This window comes from Phyllostomus discolor, chromosome 4 (genome assembly GCF_004126475.2).
Source record: "Phyllostomus discolor isolate MPI-MPIP mPhyDis1 chromosome 4, mPhyDis1.pri.v3, whole genome shotgun sequence".
Taxonomy (NCBI): domain Eukaryota; kingdom Metazoa; phylum Chordata; class Mammalia; order Chiroptera; family Phyllostomidae; genus Phyllostomus; species Phyllostomus discolor.
Window position 1 is genome coordinate 109,340,958 of NC_040906.2, and position 21,594 is coordinate 109,362,551.

General features: G+C 39.1%; 1 protein-coding gene and 2 pseudogenes across 1 annotated transcript in view; 2 read left to right on the forward strand and 1 right to left on the reverse strand.

Annotated features, from left to right (window-relative positions):
• Nucleotides 1-2,527: 2,527 nt before the first annotated feature.
• Nucleotides 2,528-4,797, forward strand: LOC114495606 (annotated as a pseudogene).
• Nucleotides 4,798-8,657: 3,860 nt separating this feature from the next.
• Nucleotides 8,658-9,534, forward strand: LOC114495229 (annotated as a pseudogene).
• Nucleotides 9,535-18,256: 8,722 nt separating this feature from the next.
• The window catches only part of SLC26A8 (solute carrier family 26 member 8), a 70,904-nt gene continuing 67,566 nt past the window's right edge, over nucleotides 18,257-21,594 (reverse strand). The window contains exon 19 of the mRNA XM_028510335.2: nucleotides 18,257-20,185. Within this exon, the coding sequence (XP_028366136.1) occupies nucleotides 19,772-20,185 (414 nt within the window). The 3' untranslated portion in view covers nucleotides 18,257-19,771. The remainder of the gene's footprint in view (nucleotides 20,186-21,594) is intronic.

The following is a 21,594-nucleotide window of genomic DNA, read 5'->3' on the forward strand; positions in this document are numbered from 1 at the left end:
CACAGTGGTAGATGCACCGAGTACCACAGGAGTTCAAAAAAAGAGGCCCGCTCAGCTGGGGACTTGAGGAGGGGTGAGGAGAGAGGCGTCCTCTGAATGAGATGACACATGGGCAGAGTTTGACAGCATGAAAAGGAATCAGCTGGGAACAGAAGGGAAGAAAGACAACTCCAGCCAGAGAAGACCGCATGGTGTGTGGGGGGGAGCCATAAACAGCTCAGTATCACTGGAGTACAAAAATCAAGGGGGAGGAGGAAGAGAGTTTGCTCCAAAAATGCCTATTGGGTCCCTTTTGTGTGCAGGCATGGTGATTGGTGTTGGGAGTATTGCAGGGACAGGGCATCTAAGGAACTTGAACTTGAGCTATCAAGCATTGTGCTCCCTTACTCACTAAAGTAACTTTTTGGAACTACCCCCATTCAAAATACTCAACAAACTAGGAATAGAAGGGAACTTCCTCAACCTCATAAAGGGCATTTGTGAAAAAGCACAGCCAACATCATAGTCAGTGGTGAAAGACTGGACGTCTTCACTCCCAGGATCAGGAAGAAGACAGGGCGTCCATTCTCACCACTTCCATGCAGGGTGGTACTGGAGGTTCCAGCCAGGGTCAGTAGGCATGACGATTATAGAAAATGCATACGAATTGCAAAGGAAATTGACATTTTAAAATAAAAGTGTTACATTACAATTTTGAATGCCATCCAGTGGAATTTAAATACAATAGCAGTTTGATACCTGCCATCATCCACTTATATGTGTAAAAAATGTAATATTACTTTGTTAACTACAAGAAATTTCATATTACCCCTTTTCTCCTTGAACATATATTTTTTTCTACTTTCCTCCCACAGAAGTTTATCCTCAGGTAATATAATTTTTTCTTGAAAGTTTGTTATATTTCTCCACATTGAAATTTAATATGTAAGAATTTCCTGAGATCATAATCCTCTAAAACCTTTTTTACCTATCATTGCAAGTATTATTATTGTATTGTTAATAAAAATAATGTATAGCATCACTTTTTGATAAAGGAAATTTTATTGCAGATGTATCTCAGTGCAGTGGTAGGTGATTTTTCTCAATACATCTTGTGTTTTTCTATTCTTCTTCTTCTTTTTTTTTTTTTGCAGTGGCTGAGAAAACTTATTCACATAAAATAAATAAATGGGAATGTAAAGTGTTTTGCTGTACTAATAGCATTCAGTGTTTCTGAAACTCCTTCCAAATAATATGCCAAAAAATACATAGTAATCATCATCAAAACTTATTGTAATGACCCATCAGGAGGTTCTTATTTAATTTTATTGAAAGCAAATGATTGGAAACTGTCTGACTTTCGGAAAGATGTGTTGCCCAATCACTCAAGTTGTTTACTTTATCAGTGCACACAGACCCGTATTTCAATATGTCCCTTTGTTTGGACCCCTGTGAGGTTCATGTGCCCCTTGGCAGTGCATCAGAGAATGATTCTTTGGGGAGGGAGAGGGGCCTTTTTGTGTGTGTTTGTTTGTCTTGCATGCCCCTCTCTTCCTTGGAATGATAGTGACTTTTGTTCACTACTCTATCCTTGGGGCCTAGGGAAGTATCAGGCACATAGTAGGTGTTCAGTGAATATCTGTGGGATGTAATGAAAGAATGCAAAAACCAGGGGTGTCAGGGTGTGTGGATAGGTGGGCAGGAGAGGAGGCAGAGACACAGAGACACCCAGGGCACTGATTCGGGTTTTTCAGTTCAAAGACACCAATCGAAAGTCCACCGTTCCCCAAATCAAAGTTGCACTGAGGAGAGGAAAGGTCTACTTTTTAGCATCCAACCTAGATTTAAATCCTGACACTGATATTGAATAGCTGTGACTTTGAACAAACTCTTCGCCTTACCCTGGATGAAAAAAGATAAATTGAGGATAAAAAGAGGCATAGAGGGAAGTGATGATGAAATATGGTAATGCCTGTAAGGTATCTGCACCATCTCATACACTCAGGAAATAGGATCGCCCTCCATCTAAACCCTGCTTCTTTTTTTTTGTATTTTATTTATTTATTTTTAGAGAGGGAAGGGAGGGAGAAAGAGAGAGAGAGACATCAATGTGCGGTTGCTGGGGGTCATGGCCTGCAACCCAGGCATGCGCCCTGACTGGGAATCGAAACTGCAACACTTTGGTTCGCAGCCTGCGCTCAATCCTCTGAGCTACGCCAGCCAGGGCTGAACCCTGCTTCTTTTCCTTTGTGGGGCACCACCCTTCTCTCTTACGAGGCTGGAAATTGGACTTACCCTCAAACCCCACCATTGCAGATGCTAAGCAGTAGACAGATGGTAGTTAGGGACCTCAGGTGGAATCCAGGGGAGAGCGATTTCCTGTCCTACAGTTTCCTCACCTAGAAAACAGGAATAGTGACAGCTCTGCCTCTCAGGTTGTTGTGCAGAAAGATGTGTTTAACTTTTGTGAAGTGTGTGGAAGAGAGCCTGGCACACAATAAAGGGTTAACAAATGAGTGCCACTATCTTGGCCTGCCTGTAGGCCACTGATAAAAGTACATGTGTTTCCTGGAAGAAAAGGGGCAGCCCAGGGTAGTAGTGAGAAGGGAGAGTGGGGGTCTCGTTCTGTCTCCCATGCACTATCTCTAGGATGTATTGAGATGTCAGACAGGTTCTACCAGAGGAATGAAAACCAGTGGACAAGTTTCAGTGGGTGTAGCAGGTCAAGGACCTCAGAGGAATCACACGTTTCCTTCAAGGCTCCTGTCCTTCCAAAGCCCCTCCTGCTGTTGGTCATGATCTAATCAATGGATAAGGTGGGGGAAATGTAGAATAACTTCAAATACAGGTGTCAGAATGTCTTCAGTCATAAGGGAGGAAGCCATGGTGAACTCCAACCTGTGTTTGTCAAAGACAAAAACATCGGTATGGGAGACTCAGCACCTCAGCAGCAAAGCAGTCCCATTATAGAAAATGTTGCTTTCCAATGGGATTAAATCCTTCAAAGACTTCGTCAAGGAGAAACCAAAATCATGCCATTGAAATTCCTGAGATTGTTGAAATAAGCTTTGAAACAGGTAATGATTCATGTGTTCAAGCTGGGAGCGAGACTTACAAGAAGAGATTGCTATTCTTCACATGCTCCATGGAGTGGGAAGAAAAAACATACCTGTTCTACAAAGACACAAAGTTCACAAGATTCTTATAAAAAGTTTGGTAGAACTCAGAGCGATGTCAAAGGAGAGAGAGGTGATGCGGTATAAGCTGCGTGTGCGATGGGGACTGCGTTTCCAGCACATCCATGGGAAGTTGCTGTCTGAGACAGAGGTGCAGGGGAGTATGGGCTTGTGTTGTCCCATGAAAAGTTACAAGCCATCAAAGCTCTTCTTTTCTAATAAAAGAAAAATACACCTTTCTGAAAAATGCTTGAGAAATGTCCTTTTCCTGTTGGCTCAGGTTTAGGCCCAGAATGGCATTTGATTAAACAGCATTCAGTCCCTGTGAGCCCACATTCAACATTTTTTGGTACATTTGTTCCATCCTTGGCTTCTACAGAAGATGAAGAAGATAAGCTTAGAGAGAGAAGATGGCTTAGTATTGAAGAAGGGGTTGACCTCCTCCCAATGACAAATGCATACATTTGAATCCACTGCACAGGGTCATTTGTTATACAAACTAGGACCAAAGTTTGGCTCCTGGAATGACTGAGATAGGTGGGGACAATTATGCAATTTCACAAGCTAATTGTGACTCAGAAGAGGGCACAAGCACATTGTGTCTGCAGTCACGTAGGGAGAAGTACCTCCAGGTGTCTGGAGAGAGCCATGTCCATGCCAGCAGACACAGAGCTTGAAAAGTCTGGACACAGATTGATTACATTCACTGCTTCATGCCAGTGTGCTTCAGATTACAGTAATTTCTGTTGCTGGAGAGTGATGGATGGTTACAAAGCAGAGGCCTTCTTTATTTTATTTTATTTTATTTTTTATTATTGATATGTGTGTGTGTTTGTATGAGAGAGAGAGAAAGAGAGAGAGATTTGTTGTTCCATTTATTTATGCATTCATTCTTTGTTTGATTCTTATATGTGCATTGACCAGGGATCAAATTGCAACCTTGGTGTATCGGGACAACCCTCTAACCAACTTAGCTACCCAACCAGGGCCAAGGAGAAGCTCTTCTCAGAGGCAAACCTGAAGGTACATTTTTGCTCCCGGAATGCGCAAAAGTCCTCCTCTCTGTGAACTCCCCACACTACGACAGATCCCTGCCTGCCTGAATTGAACAGTAGAATCACAACTTTAGTTTTAGTGTTCATCACTCTTGTGAATTTCACTCCTCCACTGTAACAGGACTTCTGCAACATTATAAAGATCCCAGTTCTTGAATGTTTTTGAACCAACTTGCCATGTCACTAAACAGGACTTTCCCTCTTAGCCCGCAGTTTGTCTGTGGTGCCGTAATCTGCAGATACATTGCATGTGATGGAATGAATGAGATTCCTTTACCATCAGTGTTACTGAATTTTTAAAAAATCATTATATCAGAGTATCATTATAAACAATAAGTTAGCATTCTCACATTAAAATGAGAACCAGTCAAGGCAAGGTAAACCATCCTGTCTTCAAAGGGCATTAACTAGATCTGCTGTCATGTGCATACCTGTGTTGCTATTCAGTGCAGTATGTAGACTTAATGTTAGTACCCACCAGATGTGATGTGCTGTTAGATAAAGGTGGTGCCCATTGAGACAACAGATAGAGACAACATTTTGCCAATTTAGCTGTTTGGTTATTTGTTATTTTAATTTTTTAAAATTTATTGGGGTTTTTTAAAGAAAAAGAGAGAGAGAGAGATCAATTTGTTCTCCCACTTATTTATGCACTCACTGGTTGCTTCTTGTATGTTCCTTGACCAGAGATCAAATCTACAACCTTGGCATATCAGGACGATGCTCTAACCAACTGAGCTACCCATCTAGGGCCAGCTGTTTAGTTTTTAATGGCTGTAGTTACTGAGTGAGGCAACTCTGGGGCATTTGCTATGAAGAACTTTATTTCTTACTGAAGAATAAAATATCAGTATTGAATGAGTATTTCAACAGTGTGACTAATGTTTGAAATTATTTTTCAGAAATTTCCTGTAAATTTCCAAAAGTAGCACTGTTTGTAGTTATTATAAATCAAGCTTTGGAAGTCCAAAAATTAAATACTTCCTTCCTCTTAGGAAAAAAAAATTCAGTTTTCTGGCCACTTAGAGCAGTGCACATAAGTACTGATATAGTTTATTCTTGAGTAAACCGTTTTCTAAATAATAGTTCTTAAAATTTCAGATTTATACAATTGGTAATAGAATTTTATTTAAAGGCCTTGGGTATTATTTCTTTAATGAGTCCTTTTACTTAAACATTTAGAATAGCTGCTATAATGTAGTCCTGTGCATGATTTTTTAAGAGGATTTTATTTATTTATTTTTAGAGAGTAGGAAGGGAGGGAGAAAGAGAGGGAGAGAAACATCAATGTGTGGTTGCCTCTTGCACAGCCTTTACTGGGGACCTGGTTTGCAACCCAGGCATGTGTCCTGACTGAGAATCGAACCAGTGACTTCTTGGTTTGCAGGCCAGCGCTCAACCCACTGAGCTATACACTCCAGGGCTTTTATTAAAGTTGACAGATACAGTCTAATTGTCAATTCATTGAAGTTGGATCTTTTTGTCTGCCCATGATGAATTTGTGAACCATGAAGAAAATGAGACTAGAAGATGCCCAAATAAATCAGACAATAGTAACTACAGTGGTTGCTGGTGTTGAGATTATTGTTAGATTGTAATTAGTAATTTGGATGGAAGTATTTATCTCTTTGTTGTAAACTCATAGCTGAATTACTTAAGCACAACTACAGAATTTCAGTGCATTTTATTTTTTTTAGAAAATCTGAAAAATTGCAGGTTTAAAAGCTACTGTACAATGATTGTATCTGTAAAAAAACTTTATTTAGCAACTTTTTGTTACAGTAGTATACAATACTACTTGGGTGAGCTATTTTGGAAGTAATAACAACTTCTAGTGTTTGCTTCTTAGTATTAAACTGAATTTACACTTCTGCCGTAGGCATTTTGCAGTAAAGCAGTTAAATTCATTCTTGTGTTTTTGTGTTAATGTGCTCTGAACCACTGGTCAGTGCTCCTTAGTTACTGCTGCTAGAGAATGTTGTTTCACATCTCTATGACTACAAAAGACTACCAAGTCTACAAAAAAGACTACAAAATTACCAAGACTACAAAAAAGAAAAGCTGTATTTGTATGCAACAGTAACTCTTTTACTGCTGATGTATGTTTCTGCTTGCTGCGTCTTGCTATGGCTGCTTGTTTGTGCTAATGAAGTATGTTTGGTGTTCTTGTAAAATACACATACACTCCCCCCCCCCAAAAAAAAACCCCTAAAAACCTTTCTTAATGCCCCCAGCAGAGGGCATGGTAGAGTTCTGCCTCCCCCTTCTCCCTCCAAGCCTGCAAGGTCTTGAAACAACACAGGGGATCAGTGTATTCAGCATTATAGTCCCTGGGTTATATGCTTTCTCCCCCAGCAGCCTATGATTTCCTTCAGAGCAGGGAGTCATTCTGTAAAATCTCAGATGAGCATAGGGCTCAGCACATGGCAAGCACTCGAATGTCCCTCAAGTGAAAAAATCTGAAGGTAAAATGCTGACTTCACAGCTTGGCCGAGGACAGCCTGCCCTGAGGCTGGAAGTGTAGCCATGGACCAAGGCTCCCTAAAAAAACTGGAGAGGGTGGGGGAATCTCTGGCAGTTCCTTAACTTTATTAAATCTGAAGAAACGATGATAGAAATAAACTTGTATGCCTGGGAGCTGCCTAGAGGGCTGGGGCTGGATGTGGGCTGCTGGAGGGCTTCCCAGGTTATTTTAATCTTCCTGAGAACAAGAAATTCATGTTAGGATGGGTTATTTTTTTCTTAGATTTAATCAGAGCACCCCTAATTTGCTGAAATGTTGAAAGTTTCTATAACTCTGGGAGGGGAGAATCCCTCCTTTACGAAGACAAAGCTCATGGCTTCCAGGAGAGCGAAGGAAGCATCCAGAATGTTAACAGAATTTATTTCTAGGGAGTGAAAAACAGGAGAATCTTTTTCCTGCTGATTTTTGTGTTTTATAGATTTTTATTAAAGAACAAGTATTCTCATAATGAAAAGCTTTGTTTTAACAAATCTATGTTATCAGATCAGAAATGTCTTCATTTGCAGATTTATAAAATAATGCAAACTTTATTAGAGCATGAGGCTTCTTTGACTATGTTAAGTCCAATTTTCAGAGCACTGAGTAGAATATGTAGAAAATTTTTGTTTCAGTTTTGGGGAAGAATTAACTCTGGATTAAATGCTGCTCTGCCCTCACCTAACAAAGCATAAAAGTAATACCTGAAGTGAACAAACTATTTCCTGATAACTTAGCCATATCCCGTAACAAAGCTCAAGAATATTTATAGGAATACAATTGTTTCCCATCCCCAACAAGACCAAATTTACAATACCTAGCATGATTGGTCTAGTGTCCAGTTAAAGTTAACAAGTATGCAAGAAGCAGAAAAATATGACCCTTAATGAGAAGAAAAATCAGCCAATTAAAATTGACCCAGAAAGTACATTGACAATAGAAATTACTTATTCTTTTTTTAAAAGATTTTATTTATTTTTAGGGAGCAGAAGTGAGGGAAAAAGAGAGGGAGAAAAACATCAATGTGTGGTTGCCTCTCATGCGCCCCTATACTGGGGACCTGACCCACAACCCAGACATGTGCTCTGACTGGGAATCGAACTGATGACCCTTTGGTTCACAGGCCAGCGCTCAATCCACTGAACCACACCAGCTGGGACTGATGATAGAATCACTGAAAAAGAGCATTAAAACAACTTTAACTGTATTCCATATGTTTAAGAAACTATAGAAAATGATGAACATGTTATGTAGGGGAGATGTCAAAAAGACAAAAATTCAACTTCTAGAAAAGAAAACAATAATGTCTGAGATGGAAAAAATTCCTGGATGGAATCAACAGCTGATTTAGACACTGTAGAAGAAAAAGAATCAGTAAACCTGAAGATATAGCTGCAGAAGTTACCCCAAATTAAAAAAAAAAAAAAAGACTAAAGAAAATAAAAAGAAAAAGGGAAAAGAAAACTGAGAGTATCAGTTTGCTATAGGACAAGTTCAAGTGGGCTAACATACATGTAAGTAGAGTTCCTGGAAGAGAAGGGAGAGGGAAAGATAAATATTTGAAGAAGAATGGGCAAAAATTTTGCAGCTTTGATAAAAACTATAAACCACAAGACCCAAAAACCTCAGTGAACTCCAAGCAGAAGAGACATGAAAACTACACCAAAGTACATTATAATCAATTTACTTAAAACCAGTAATAAAGAGCAATCCTTAATAAGACTAAGCCAAAAGAAAAGTTCTGGTAATTCTGTAAGAAAAAAAAAAAAGAAAGAAATCGTGAAAGCAGCCAGAGATAAAAGACACATTGCATGCAGAGAAACAAGAAAAAGACGACAGCCGATTTCTCTTTAGAAACTATGCAAGCCAGCTCACTTTTCTACTCATCCCTTCCCCCACTCCCTCCCCTTCCCCCAACTTTGCATCCTGTGATCCAGTCCTTGGCCTGCGCTTTAGCCCTTTAGCAGTAGCTGCTGTTCCTTGGAAGTAGTAACTCCCCTCCCCCACCCCAGTCCTGGCCCCCAGTCCCAGCCACCAGTCCAGATGCTGACATGAAGATGAGCAGCTCAGAGGAGGTGCCCTGGATTTCTTGGTTCTGTGGGCTTCGTGGCAATGAATTCTTCTGTGAGGTGGATGAAGATTACATCCAGGAAAAATTCAACCTCACTGTACTCAATGAGCAGGTGCCTCATTATTGACAAGCCCTAGACATGATCTTGGACCTGGAGCCTGATGAACTGGAATACAACCCAAACCTGAGTGACCTGATTGAGCAGACAGTTGAGATGCTTTATGGATTGATCCACACCCGCTATAACCTCACCAACCGTGGCATCGCCCAGATGTTGGAAAAATACCAGCATGGAGACTTTGGCTACTGTCCATGTGTGTACTGTGAGAATCAGCCAATGCTTCCCATCAGCCTTTTGGACATCCCAGGTGAGGCCATAGTGAAGCTCTACTGCCCCAAGTGCATGGGCGTGTACACACCCAAGTCATCAAGGCACCACCACACGGGCGGCGCCTACTTCGGCACTGGTTTCCCTCACATGCTGTTCATGGTACACCCTGAGTACCAACCCAAGTGGCCCAGCAACCAGTTTGTGCCCAGGCTGTATGGTTTCAAGATCCATCCGATGGCCTACCAGCAGCAGCTCCAAGCCGCCAGCAACTTCAAGAGCCCAGTCAAGACAATTTGCTGATTACCCACCGCATGCCCCTCAGTCTCTGACACCTCCATTCCTTTGCTGCCACCCTTTCAGGAACCCTCTGTGGTTCTTAGTTTAAATTAAAGGAGTCATCATTGTGGTGGGAATATGAAATAAAGTTGAAGAAAAGGGGAAAAAAAGGGAAGAAAGAAAGAAACTATGTAAGCCAGAAGAGTGAAACAACCTCTTTAAAATACTTCAACTGTCTACCTAGATTCTACTTAGTGAAAATATCTTTAAAAAACAAAGATGGAATAAAGACTTTTTCTGACATAAAAAAATCTGAAAGACTTGCACTACAAGAATTGTGCAAGGAAGTGTTTCAAGCAGAAGGCAAATGATACCAGATGGAAATAGGGATTTACACATGGGAATGAAGAGCAACAAAAATGTAATGTGGGTAAATATTAGAATTTTTTCTTCTTATTTAAATCTTCTTAAAGATAATTGGCTGTTTAAAATAAAAATAATAGCATGTAGAAGTAAAATGACAATAGCACAAAGCCTAGGAGGGAAGATGTGCAAGGGTATATCGTAATGTTCTAATATAATACATGTAATCATATCACTTGAAGGTAGACAGTGATGTTAAATATGTATATTACAAATGCCGACTCAACCACTAAAACAACCCAATAAAGAGTTATAGCTAAAAATTCCAACTATTAAAATTATAAAATTGAATCACTAAAAAATTCAATGCAGAAAAAGAATGAAACAAAAAACAGATGATACAAATAACAAGGTGATAGACTCAAACCTAACCATATCAATAATCACATTAAATGCAAATGGTCTAAATATCCTAAATAAAAGCAAGAGATTTTCAGACAAAGAAAAAAAACAAGACCCAACTACATGCTGCCTACAAGAAAACCACTTTAAATATAAAGACACAAATATGTTAAAAATAAAAGAATAGAAAAAAGGTTTACCATGATAACACTATATTTTTTAAAAGTAGGAATGGCAATGTTAATATTAGATAAAATAAATTTCAGAGCAAAAATATCACCAGTCACAAAAAAGTATCATTTCATTAGGAATAAATGGGCCCCTTCATCAAGAAGCTATAACAAAGCTAAATGAAGAGCAGATCATCAGAATACGTATGCAAATGTGACAGAATGAAAAGAGAAATAGACAAACCTACAATTATAGTTCCTAGAAGAGAAGAGAATTTGGGAATGAGAGTGTGGAATGGCGCTAGGAGTGAGGTATTTCGCTGATTAACTTTTTAAATAATTAAGTTAATTTATTTTTTAGAGAGAGAAGGAAAGGGAGGACGAAAGGGAGAGAAACCCACAACCTAAGCATGTGCCCTGACGGGGAGTCAAATGGGTGATCTTTCACTTTGTGGGACGATGTCCAACCAACTGAGCCATACTTTTCAGGGCTCACTGATCAACTTTTGAAATAGTTTTTACTATTTTAAAAGATAATTAAACAATAAAACAGAACTCAGTTCTGTCTGAGAAATAGAAAAGAACAAAATATTGACATATCAGTTAACATGAGGGAAAGTATAATTTCTTGGAACTTTTGTCTCAGGGAGGGGTGTGTATGTGTTGTGCTATAAAACATGGACTACAGTCAAAAAAGAGTGGATGGCACTGTCCCGGAAAACTTCATCTCTCCTCCTTCTCCCCTCTGTATATGTATCAATTTTTGGGTTGCACACATCACACTGTAGTTTATTCTTCTATCCATCTGTCTTCTCATCCAGATTATGAATACCTTCACGGCAAGGACTATATTGAATATTTGATCTGTGCATGCATGGAGGAATAACAGAATAAACAACTGGGTAGGTGAATGAATGGGTGAAAAGATTCAGATATATAGAAAGCTGCTCCTCATGCCACATTTAGGTGGGGAAAAGAATGTGGGCTAAAATGATTTTCAAACCTTTTTTTTTGTTTGATGACACAAACAAACAACTTTTTGGAGTCAGTCTGAAACAGAGACCTCAGAAGTGAACAACATGTGTTTGATCTTCACAACAGTATGAAGTTTTTCTCCTTGCTTGTCCCTTCTCCTTGTTTGATTAATTGAGTTCACTCCCCACTATTGTTCTCTTTACTGGTTTGGAAATTACATGTTTCATTTATTTTAATGGCTACCCTTAAAATATTGCTATACATATTTAATTTGAAAAATGGAGCTAATCACCATCTCTATCTTCCTCCTGGAAAATACAAGGAATCTAGAATATGTTGTTTCTGCACTGAAACAATTGTGTTAAAAAAATCTTCAACTGTACTCATAGATTTGTTTATTTCTCCTCTTATTTCCATCATTTTGCTCTAAATATTTTGAAACTATGTTATTAAATGCACATGAAGTTAGGGTTATGATCTGTTTAATTGACCCCTTTCATCACTGTGCAATGTGGCCTTTATCCCTTAGGAATACTTCTTATCTCCCATCTTCTTTGTCTGATACTAATATTGCCATTTCACCTTTCTCTTGGATACCCTTTGCTTGGTGTATTTAAAGTGTCCCTCTCATAAGCAGCATGTATAATTGGATTTAAAAAACATTCATTCAGAAAAATCTGTGTCTTTTCATTGAAATGCTTAGTCTATTTAGTCATCGATATAGCTGAGTTTAAGACTGCCATCTTGGTATTTCTTTCCTATTTGTCCCACATATTCTTTGTTCTTTTATTCAAGTTTCTGCTTACTTTGGGTTAGTCAAGGGTTTTTATTATTCCATTTATCTCCTCTATTAATTTTTAATTATACCTTTAAAAATATTATTTTAGTAGTTTCCCCAGATGTAATATTTATCTTTCACTTATGATGTACCTTAAATTTGTTCTTTACAATTCATGAATAATTTAGCTCCATTTACCACTGTCTTTTGTAATTTTTTAGTCACATAGCATACTTTTACATTTTATAAACTGCCCAAAACAGTTATTATTGTTGCTTTAAGCAATCACAGTCAATATTCTTCCATATGGATCCATATATTTAACCTTCCCAACGTTCTTCATTCCTTTGTGCACTTTTGAGCTTCCTTCCCCCTGGAGTCATTTTCCTTCAGCCTAGAGATCTTTCTTTAACATTTCTTGCAGAGAGAATCTGTAGGTGATGAATTCTCTCAATTTCTGTTGGTCTAATAACATCTTTATTTCACCTTATTTTTTAGAGGATATTTTCACTGGGTACAGACCATTTTTTCTTTCAGAACCTAAATAATGTCATTCTATGTTCTTCTGGTTCTCCATAGGTTCTCTTAAAAGTTAGCAATAGTGTTGTTTCTCTGTAAGCATGTGTATTCACTCCAGCTGATATTAAGACTTGTTGTTCACCTTTGGTTTTTTGCAATTTGACTATGATAGGCCTATGCTTGGCCTTCTTTCTATTTATCTTGCTAAGAGTTTGTTAACCTTCTTCAATCTCTGAGTTGCAATCTTTCATGTTTTGGCAAATTCTCAGTCACTGTATCCTCAAATGTTACTTTATACATTCTCTTTTTCCCGGGGCTCCTAAAACACATATCTTAGGCCACCTGACTATGTTCTATGTGTCTTGAATGCTCTCTGCTGTCCCCCCACCCCCATTTTTCCTCTATGTGCTTCATTTTGAATATTTTCTACTTACTCTTTTTGAGTTATACAATCTGTATTTTGGTTTATCTAGTCTGTTGTTAAACCTGTCCAATGAGTCTGTTATCTTCCCAATGAGTTTTTATTTCCAATATTTGGTATTTCACTTTTAGAATGTCCATTTGATTCTTTTTTCCGTAGATTATAATTCTCTTTTGAAATTACTCATCTTCTTATTCATTTTGTACATCTTTTACTCTACTTTCTTGAACATATTTATAATAGTTATTTTGAAGTTTTTGACTGCTAACTCCAACACCTGGATTATCTGGGGGACTGCTTCTATTGTATACTTTTTCTTAATTATTAGATATTTTTCATGCCTCTTCAAATGTCTTATATTTTTTTTTCTTAATTGTGTGCTGGATGTTGTACAAACAATAAAGACTGAAGTCAATATAATTTCTCCTCACATAGGATATGTACTTGTTAGGCAAATAAGGTGAGGGACTAATCATCTCAATTCTATTAGAAATTGAACTGTGTTGTGGCTTTAGTTAAATTTAGTCCACCTCTGGTTTCAAATGTTTCAAGGTCATTTGAAGGGATCTTTTCCCTTCAAGAAGTAGAGAGTATTTGCCCTCACATTGAATCAAGGCTGGCCTTGTCACTTACTTTGATCAACAGAATGTGGTTTGTGACTCACTGCCTAGAGCAGCCATGTAAGGTCCAGGTACCCTCCTGGAGAGACCATATGGAGAGAGAGAGAGGCCTGGCAGCCTCCAGCTCTTCCTACCATCCCTGCTGAGGTGTCAGACATGTGTAAAGCCATCTTCGATTTCTAGCCCCAGTTGAATCTGTAAATGACTGCAGCCTTATGAATAGGCCCAGCTAAACCCAGCCTGATGGCAGAACTATGAACAAATAAATGCACAACTATTGTTCTAAGCTACTAAGTTTGGGGGTAGGTTGTTATACAGCAACAGGTTATTGAAACACAGAGTATTTGAGATACAATGAATCTCCCAGTAAGTGTTTGTTAAAATAAATTGTAAGAGATTAGATGGGTAATTAGACTAGATGATTCTTACAGTCCACCCTAGCACTGAGATCCTATTATCCCAAGATCATTAATGATTTTGTATCATGACATTACTTCCTCTATTTCTACTGATAAATAAGAGTTGAATCTAGATGCAACATAGTTAAGTCCTTGGGTGTCTTAGTCCATTTGGGCTACTGTAACAAATTACTACACACTGGGTAGCTTATAAATAACAGAAATTTCTCACAATTCCAGACTCTGGGAAGTCCAAGATCAAAGTGCTAGCAGATTTATTATTTGGTGAACAGCCATTTCTTTGTTTGTGGATGGCCATTTTCTTGCTGTGTCTTCACAAGGCAGAAGGGAGGAAGGATCTCTCTGAGGCCTCTTTTACAAGGGCAATAATCCCATTAATGATTATAAGGGTGACCTCATCACCTTCCAAAAGCCTCACTTTCTAATACCATCACCTTGCAGGTTAGGATTTCAAGATATGAATTTTGGGAGCAAACGTACATTCAGACCATAGCATTCCACCCCTGATAATTCTCCCACTGGCCCCATGTCCTTCTTGTACATCATCAACTCAAAGGTCTAAGTCCAAGGTCTCACCTAAATATCATTTAAATCAGATATGGGTGATACTCAGGGTATGATCATTGAACTTTCTGATATGTAACATATTTAGAGACGGCAACCTAGAGTCACCTATTTTGATCTGTTCCTTTTCCAAACCTACTTTTCTGCAGTTCTGTTGATTCTATTTAATTCTTCCCATATAAAAGGCATGCTACAAAAACCATTACTATAGAACACAAGCTTCCCTGAGTTTTTTTAACAGAGAAAAATTTGTGCTAAAACATTTATACTTTCAGACCCAGACTATACTAGTTTCTCAGTCTTTAGAACTTGCCTCTAATTTCTTATTAGAGAGATAAAAGCTTTAATGATGACAATGCTATGAAAAGTAGCTAGCCATTGATCTGTGTGTCTGTTCTTATGCCATTACCAGACTGTTTTGATTACAGTGGCCTTGTAGTATGGTTTGATATAAGGTATTGTGATCCCTTCCACTTTGTTCTTCTTTTGTAAGATTGCTGAGGGTATTCAGGGTCGTTTTTTGTTCCATAGAAATTTTTGAAATATTTTTTCTCGATCTGTGAAATATGCCCTTGGTATTTTAATAGGAGTTTCATTGAATCTATAGATTGCTTTGGGTAGTATGAACATTTTAATGATGTTAATTCTTCCAATCCATGAACATGATATGTGCTTCCATTTATTCATATCTTCCTTAATTTCTTTCTTCAGTGTTCTATAGTTTTCCATATACAGATCTTTTACCTCCTTGGTTCAGTTTATTCCTAGGTACTTTATTTTTCTTGTTGCTATAGTAAGTGGGATTTTTCCCCCTAGTTTCTCTTTCTGATATTTCATTGTTAGTATACAAAATTGCCATCAACTGCTGAATAATGACTTTGTATCCTGCTATTTTGCCAAGTTCATTAATAGGTCAAGTAGTTTTTTGGTGGAGACTACAGGGTTTTCTATGTACACTATCATGCCATTTGTGAATAATGACAGTTTTACTTCCTCCTTTCCGATTTGGATGACTTTTCTTTTTCTTGTGTGATCATTGTGGCTAGAACTTCCAGTACTGTGTTGAATAAGAGTGAAAAGAGTGGACACCCTTGTCTTGTTCCTCATCTTAGTGGGAAAAGTTTTAGTTTTGGACCATTGGGTATGATGTTGGCTGTAAGTTTCTCGTATATGCTTTTATTATATTGAAGTATGCTCCATGTCCACTTTGATGAATGTTTTTATCATAAATGGGTGCTGTACTTTATCAAATACTTTCCTAGCATCTATTGATATGATCATGTGGTTTATGCCCTTCCTTTTGTATATGTGGTGTAGTAAATCCAGAAATAAACCTAAGTCTCTATGGTCAATTAATATTTGACAAAGGGGGCATGAACACATAACAGAGTAAAGATAGCCTCTTCAATAAATGGTGTTGGGAAAACTGGACTGGTACATGCAAAAAAAATGAACTAGACCACCAACTTACACCATACACCAGAATAAACTCGAAATGCATAAAAGACTTAAATATAAGTTGTGATACCATAAAAGTCCTAGAGGAAAATATAGGCAGGCCAATTTCAGATATCCCACATAGCAATATTTTTGGCAATAAATCTCCTAGAGCAAGGGAAATAATAGAAAAAATAAACAACTGGGACTACATCAAACTAAAAAGCTTCTACATGACTGAAGAAACCATCATCAAAATGAAAAGTAAACCAACCACATGGGAAAATATATTTGCCAATTATAACTCGGGCAAGGGTTTGATCTCCAAAATATATAAAGAACTCACATGACTCCACTCCAGGAAGACAAAGAACCCAATTAAAAAATGGGCAAAGAATCTGAACAGACACTTCTCTGGCACAGGACATGAATAGACACTTCTCCAAGGAGGATATACAGATAGCTCATAGCCACCTGAAAAGATGCTCAGCATCACTAGCCATCAGAGAGATGCAAATTAAAACCACATTGAGGTTTCACCTCATACCTGTCAGAATGGCCATCCTTAACAAATTAACAAACAACAAGTGCTGGCAAGGCTGTGGAAAAAAGGAAACGCTGGACCACTGTTGGTGGGAATGCAGACTGGTATAGCCTCTGTGGAGAACAATATGGAATTTCCCTAAAAAATTAAAAATGGTACTGTCTTTTGACCCAGCAATTCCACTGCTAGGAATATACCCTAAGAATCCTGAGTCACCAATTCAAAAGAACTTATACACCTCTATGTTCATAGTGGCACTATTTACAATAGCCAAGTGCTGGAAACAGCTTAAGTGCCATCAATAAATGAGTGGATCAAAAAACTGTGATACATTTACACAATGGAATACTACACAGCAGAAAGAAAGAAGGAACTCCTACCTTTTGCGGCAGCATGAATGGAACTGGAGAGCACTGTGCTAAGTGAAATAAGCCAGGTGGTGAAAGACAAATACCATATAAACTCACCTATAACAGGAATCTAATGGACAAAACAAACTAATGAGCAAAATAGAACCACAGGCAAGGAAACATAGATCAGACTTAAAGTGACCAGAGTAGGGGAGACAGGGATAATGGTGGAAAGAAGGGGAAGGGACTAGACAGAGAACATGTATGAATGGCCCATGGAAACAAACAATAGTGTGGGAATTATCTGTGGGAATGGGGGGTAGGATGGGAAGTAAAGGGCAAAGGGGGAAAAATTGAGACAACTGTAAGTAACAATAAAAATGATTTAAAAAGAAAAAAGTAGCTAACCAATCGAACCATAGCATTTTGTAAAGTCTGAAATGATGTAGAATTTTGGGTGATCTGTATTTGGAAGAAGTCTCAGCCTTTTAATTATTACTTACGTTACTAGTTACTATTAACAATCAGCCATTTTTCTTTATCTTACTACTTTGGATGAGGCTGGATGCTATGGATTTATAGCAGAATATTCTATAAAGACAGACTGTTATCCAAACATCTGGTTGGTTTTCCTGAGGTCAAGCATCAAAGCCAAGATTTAACTATGTTGCAGTTGTAGCAGGAAGAACCAAATTCTAAACTCTACCACTTGCGGCCCAGGTGCCAGGAGCCATCGATTTTGTGTCTAAAGACCTTCTTCCGACAGAAATGTGGGAATAGAAGGGAGTGGAAGTGAGAGGGTGGCTTCCCACCAAAACTGGGCTTTTCGTGCACTTTCCCATCTCCCATTTTAAATGTGTTTTCTTGGTTTTGACACAGTTCTGTGCCTGGCCTCCCCCTCTGACAGTTCATTACTGGTTTGACCCAGTTTCTGGTGGAGGCTTTGGTGCCATGGTGATTACTCTTAGGCTCCATCTGGCTGTGTTGCTGGGTGCCCAGCTTCTGTACTCACCCATGGTCACCACTCTTGGTCCACCATTTGGTGGACCAAGCTCTGTCCTCCTGGCAGTCATTGGAACCTGCTTTAAGGCTAACTGCTACTTACCCTTCAGAGGCCAGTTCACATGTCATTAGCACAGGAAGAACTTCCTGACACCCAAGATAGTTTCAGGTCCTCCTGATGTATGCCCTTGGAGTCTCCTATGTTTTACCTGCAAGGTACTTACCACAACTTATAATTATTTTTGTCATCTGTTCATCTTACATCTTCAGCACCTGGGACAGTAAATGCCACATAGTAGTTCAATAAATGTGTTGAGTAAGCATGAACAAGTGAAGCTTGTGACTTGCACCCTTGCCTCTTTTATCATACGATTGTATATAACTTTGGGCCAATTGTAAAACTTATCTGAGCCTAAGTTTATGCATGTATAAAGTAGGGATAATACTGTTTTACCTACCCTACTGTTGGGGTGCTGTGTATGTAGTAGGTGCTTAGTAAATGTTTGTAGAATGAGTGAATGCATATGCTATCTCTGTGATGAGACACCTGAATTTTAACAAGGATTTCTTTCATCTAACAGATGAGAAAAATTGAGTACCCGAGCAAGAGGAATTTTGTTTATTGAGTGGGAAATAAAATTCAGGATTCCATATACCTTTGCCCAGGGATCTTTATTTCTCCTCTGGTTTTAACTTCATACTGGATTTTTTTAAATGGGGGAAGGGGAATTTTTTTTAAGGGATTTGGACCAAGCTTGTAGTGATTGACTTTTCCAGTTCTTAAGGGGTTCGTGCCTGTCACAGATTTTAACTAAGTTTGATCCAGCAAGAGCACAGATTCTGGATTGCATGTACCTTAAAAACCTAAAAAAGAAGCAGTGATGAATGTTCATCTGAAGACCAGAGAGAGTTCTACAGAGTTAATCTTCCCATCAATTGGTACAGCTGCTTGGCCTTCTGAAACAGTGGCAGAATAAGATACTGACTTTGGAGAGATGGCAAAAATGCTTTCAGCCTAACAATTCCTTGTCCTACATGCCTCAGAGGCTGGCCTAGCTTAACCTGCCTATTTCCACTATCAGTGCAGTCAATACACCTTGCATATAAAATATAAATTTCTTTTTCTTGCTCATCTCCTCTCCACCTTGTTCACGCACTTCTGGTATTTCTCCCTCCCATTTCCTTAGTCCAGGGGTGTCAAACTCATTTTCACTAGGGGCCACACCAGCCTCGAGGTTGCCTTCAAAGGGCCAAATGTAATTTTAGGACTGTATGAATGTAACTACTCCTTAATTAGCAGCAAGGAACTCGGTGCTGCTGCCTGGTAGAAACAAGGTGCCCGGCCAGATAAAACAAGGTGGAGGTCCAGATTTAGCTCAAGGGCCTTGTATTTGCCACCTGTGCCTTAGGTGTAAAGAATAGAGAGAAGGAAGAAAATGCAGGGAGGGTCCAAATGTAACTACACTTATATATTTTATTTGAGCCTCATCTTTTTGGAGAAAGGGAAGCAGCTGAAAGGAGTAAGTTAGAGATGATCTGATAAAAAACACCAGAGGTGCAAAGAAGGAAATCCTTCATTAGAATATCTGCTGAAGGTGAAATGAGGTGAGCCTGGAGTCGCAATTCAGAGGTAATTCTTGGTATTTAGCATTGTGATCTGGGAGTGAGATCACAATTCTGAGCAAGGAAGAACAGCAGGTGGAGGAACTCCAAAGCAAGTACTGCGAGTTTATAACTAGTCTGGGGCTTCTGACCAAATGACTCCATTTGGGTGGCAGGATTTGTCAAGGGAATCTGACCCGTATTCCCACTTTATCTCCTAGAGGTCCGCAGAATCATTGCCCTTAAATGAATATGAATTCATGTGTGGACGCCTCTTGTCCACTGACCATGACCTAGGCTGAGTGTGACTCGGGGAGCTCGGAGTCCAGTACTGCTGCTGAGGGTACATCTGAGACCTTGACCTGGGTCTGGGCTTGGGCTCAGGCTCAGGCTCAGGGTCAGGGTCAGGCTCGAGTTCCAGCTCAGATTCAGGTTCTAGCTCTGACTCAGGCTCCATCCCATGATCCAGGTCCAGCCCGGTCTGTAGTTCCGACTCCAGCGTGGGCTCCAGTTCCATGTCTAGCTCTGACTCCTCCTCTGTTATTGGCTCTTGGATCTTGGTGAAGCCAGGTCTTATATTTGGGGGGATTTCTAGGATACTGCTGCTTGTTTTATGTTTTGAAGTCATATCCTGAAATACATACAATTCGATGGGTTAAAATTTCCAATTAAATTGAACTTTTGAATAGTCAAGGAATTTCAGAATGCAACAGGACTTAAGGTACCAGAAATCATGAGTTTCTGGCAAAATAGAAAATATTTCTGGCCTAAATCTGCTTTTCATCTTTTTTGTACCCACTGGTTCCTCAGTTACTCACTATTCTTTAGGCTCAATCCATAACTCCTGATTTCCCTGGATTTTCTAACTAGTCTGGCTTTCATGATCAACCATGTGAATAGCAATGGTCTTGGCAGCATTCTGAAACATCTTGTCTTCTTGATCCTGTCTCTCCAACCCTCTGATGTAATCCTCAGCGGGGTGTGTATGGCCCTTTATGACCTGGCCTCTGGCCATCTTCTTTAGCTTTATCTCCACACTCTGCTCTAGCCATAAAGTTAACCAAAGATGCCTGACTACTGCTTACCTTTGTTCATGCTGCTCCCTGTGCCTGCCTTGCCCATGTCCCTCTCAGCCACTTACACTTACTCATTGTTCCAGAGTCACATCAAAGATCACTAACCAGGATCTTAGCTTCCTTTGTGTTCCACCTGTACCTCACTCACAGCTCTATCATAGCACCAGAAATGTATTGCCTTATTCATTTACAAATCTACCTCCCCTATTAGACCCTAAGCTCCTTGAGGTAGAGCAGGGTCTGGTTTCTGGTATCCCCGGTACTAGGCACTGAGCGAGCAACAGAGCAGATGCCCCACAGGCTCCAGAACCAGCCTTGCAGCAGCATTCCACAGAATTAACACCTTTCACGCTTTCTGAAACATTTTTTTCTCTTCCACCATATGACACTCTTTTGCTTTTCCTCCTTTCTTCCTGGTTGCTTCTTTCCGTTGTCTACTTCTTCTGAATGTTGGCACGCCCTGAGGCTTGACCCTGGGACCCATCCCTTTTCCATCTATACTACCCCCATAGGCAATTTTATTGAGTCCCATAATTTCCATTGCTGTCTATATGTGCTGATGACTTTTGGTCATAACCCTTTCCATGATTGGTTGGTTCATATATCCACTTCCATTCTTGACATCTCCACTTGAATGTTTAATAGGTATCTCAGTTTTAATACTTTGTAATGGAAATTTTCCTTTCCTAGTCTTCTCCAGTTTAAATGCTAGCAAACATGATATATTCAATACCAAGCCTTAAGTTCTGATGAAAATGTTAGTAAACTAAAAAAAAACTTTTTAAAAACATAGTAAATATAGTGTCCATCTTAAGTCAACTGTTACCACTATCTTTAATAGAGAGACATAAGAAGCTTTTCTCATTAAATTCAGGAGTGAGATAAGACTCACCATTATTACTTAAATTGTTCTGGGAGGACTAGCTAATGCCATGATATGATACTAAAATAAGAATTCTAACAA